The sequence below is a fragment of the Myotis davidii genome, unplaced genomic scaffold (genome assembly GCF_000327345.1).
Source record: "Myotis davidii unplaced genomic scaffold, ASM32734v1 scaffold356, whole genome shotgun sequence".
NCBI classification, from domain to species: Eukaryota; Metazoa; Chordata; class Mammalia; order Chiroptera; family Vespertilionidae; genus Myotis; species Myotis davidii.
Window position 1 is genome coordinate 38,786 of NW_006288188.1, and position 1,845 is coordinate 40,630.

Sequence of the window (1,845 nt, forward strand, 5' to 3'; positions counted from 1 at the left end):
GTGGCGGTATGGCTGGACTAGGGACTGGCGAGCGGGCGGGATGGCAGACCTCTTGGTCCCACCCTTTGTTCTGCAGGCTCTGATTGTAGGATGGCGAGTGGGGAACCACAGGGATCCTGGGTGGGTGGCGGTATGGCTGGACTAGGGACTGGCGAGCGGGCGGGATGGCAGACCTCTTGGTCCCACCCTTTGTTCTGCAGGCTCTGATCACAGGATGGCGAACGGGAAACCACAGGGAACTGGGATGGGTGGCGGTGGGGCGGGAGTAGGGATTGGCAAGCAGGCAGAAGAGGGTCCTGATGGCAGGCTAGGCCTAGGGATCCTACCCATGCATGATTTCATGCGCTGGGCCTCTAGTATAAAATACACATCTACATGTCTCAAAATTAAGTTAAATTAGTTTATATTTTTGTTTGTTTTTTTCAAACTTTCATATTTGCAGGCAGTGTTTGTTAGATGCACAATATTTTAAAAATCAGCTCTTAGCTTTTACTATTCACCTTATTTTTAAATGGTAATTATTGTTCAGGAAATAATTCACTAAAAGGCAAGAATTAGGATAGCAAGTTTAGGGATCAGAAAATGTTGATTCATTAAAAATGTTATCTTGATTCATCACTTTTTGCTTAACATTTATTTATTAATTCTAATTAAAATCATCAACCCTTTATACTAGTTAGAACTAAAGAAGAACATCTGAATCGAAGAGTGAGAGAACCTGGGAACCTGAGGCCTCACTGAGACTCCCAGAGGTCATTATCTCTGTGTGACAAATCCACGGTTGCTTCTGATGGCTTCTTGAAGTGCTTCCTCCAGTCTTTCCATTGTAGAATATCTAGGAAGGTCCAGAATACTATGACACACGAGTGCTCTTGGGTAATCTCTTTCACTGAAAGTTTCAGGACAGCGAAATCTGATTCTCATTTCTTGTAATCCTCTTGCAGTCTGCCTATCATTTCCTGTAAGAAAAACTGTAAAGGAATCTTTGGTTAAGATATACCTTAGTGCCTGGCCCGCGTGGCTCAGTGGTTGATCATCGACCTGCGAACCAGGATGTCATGGTTTGATTCCTGTTTAAACACATGCCTGGTTTGCGGGTTTGATCCCCAGTGTGGGGAGTGCACGAGGCAGCCGATCAATAATTCTCTCTCATCATTGATGTTTCTATCTCTCCCTTCCTCTCTGAAATCAGTAAATACATATTTTTAAAAAAGATATTCCTTAGGAAGAACAAAATTTAAAATGAAAGAAATTAATCACTGAATTCGGTAAATATTTATTAAATACTCTTGTGTGGAGAAAACTACCTGGGACTATGGGGAGCATAGAAAAATCATGACATTTGGTCTTTGTCCTCAGTAAGTTCATGGTCTAGTTGGGGGGAAATTACATAAGGTTGATCCTTGAACAGCGTGGGTTTAAACTATGTGGGTCTACTTACATGAGGATACTTTTCAAAAATACTGTAAATGGATTTTCCTGACGATTTTCTTAACATTTTCTTGTCTCTAGCTTACTTTATTATAAGAATACAGTATAATATATATATGCATATCTATATAGAAAATATGTGTTAGTAGATTGTTTATGTTATCAGTAAGGCTTCTGGTCAACAGTAGGCTATTAGTAGTTAAGTTTGGAGGGAGTCAAAAGTTATACAGAGACTTTCCATTGTGTGTGTGTGGCCTGGGATCAGTGCCCCTAACCCCCAGGTTGCTCAGGGGCCAACAGCACATGAAAAGATAATAGCAAGGTACAGGGAGGTTTATTTTAGCACAACCAAGAAGTATGAGGTGAAAAGCCTGATGAAAGCCCTAAGACTGAGGACAGGGAGAGAAGCGCTGG

General features: G+C 41.7%; 1 protein-coding gene across 1 annotated transcript in view; it reads right to left on the bottom strand.

Annotated features, from left to right (window-relative positions):
* Positions 1 to 429: 429 nt before the first annotated feature.
* LOC102766157 (probable E3 ubiquitin-protein ligase HERC6) overlaps positions 430 to 1,845 on the bottom strand; it is a 100,989-nt gene continuing 99,573 nt past the window's right edge. Inside the window, exon 27 of the mRNA XM_015561521.1 lies at positions 430 to 971. Within this exon, the coding sequence (XP_015417007.1) occupies positions 757 to 971 (215 nt within the window). The 3' untranslated portion in view covers positions 430 to 756. The remainder of the gene's footprint in view (positions 972 to 1,845) is intronic.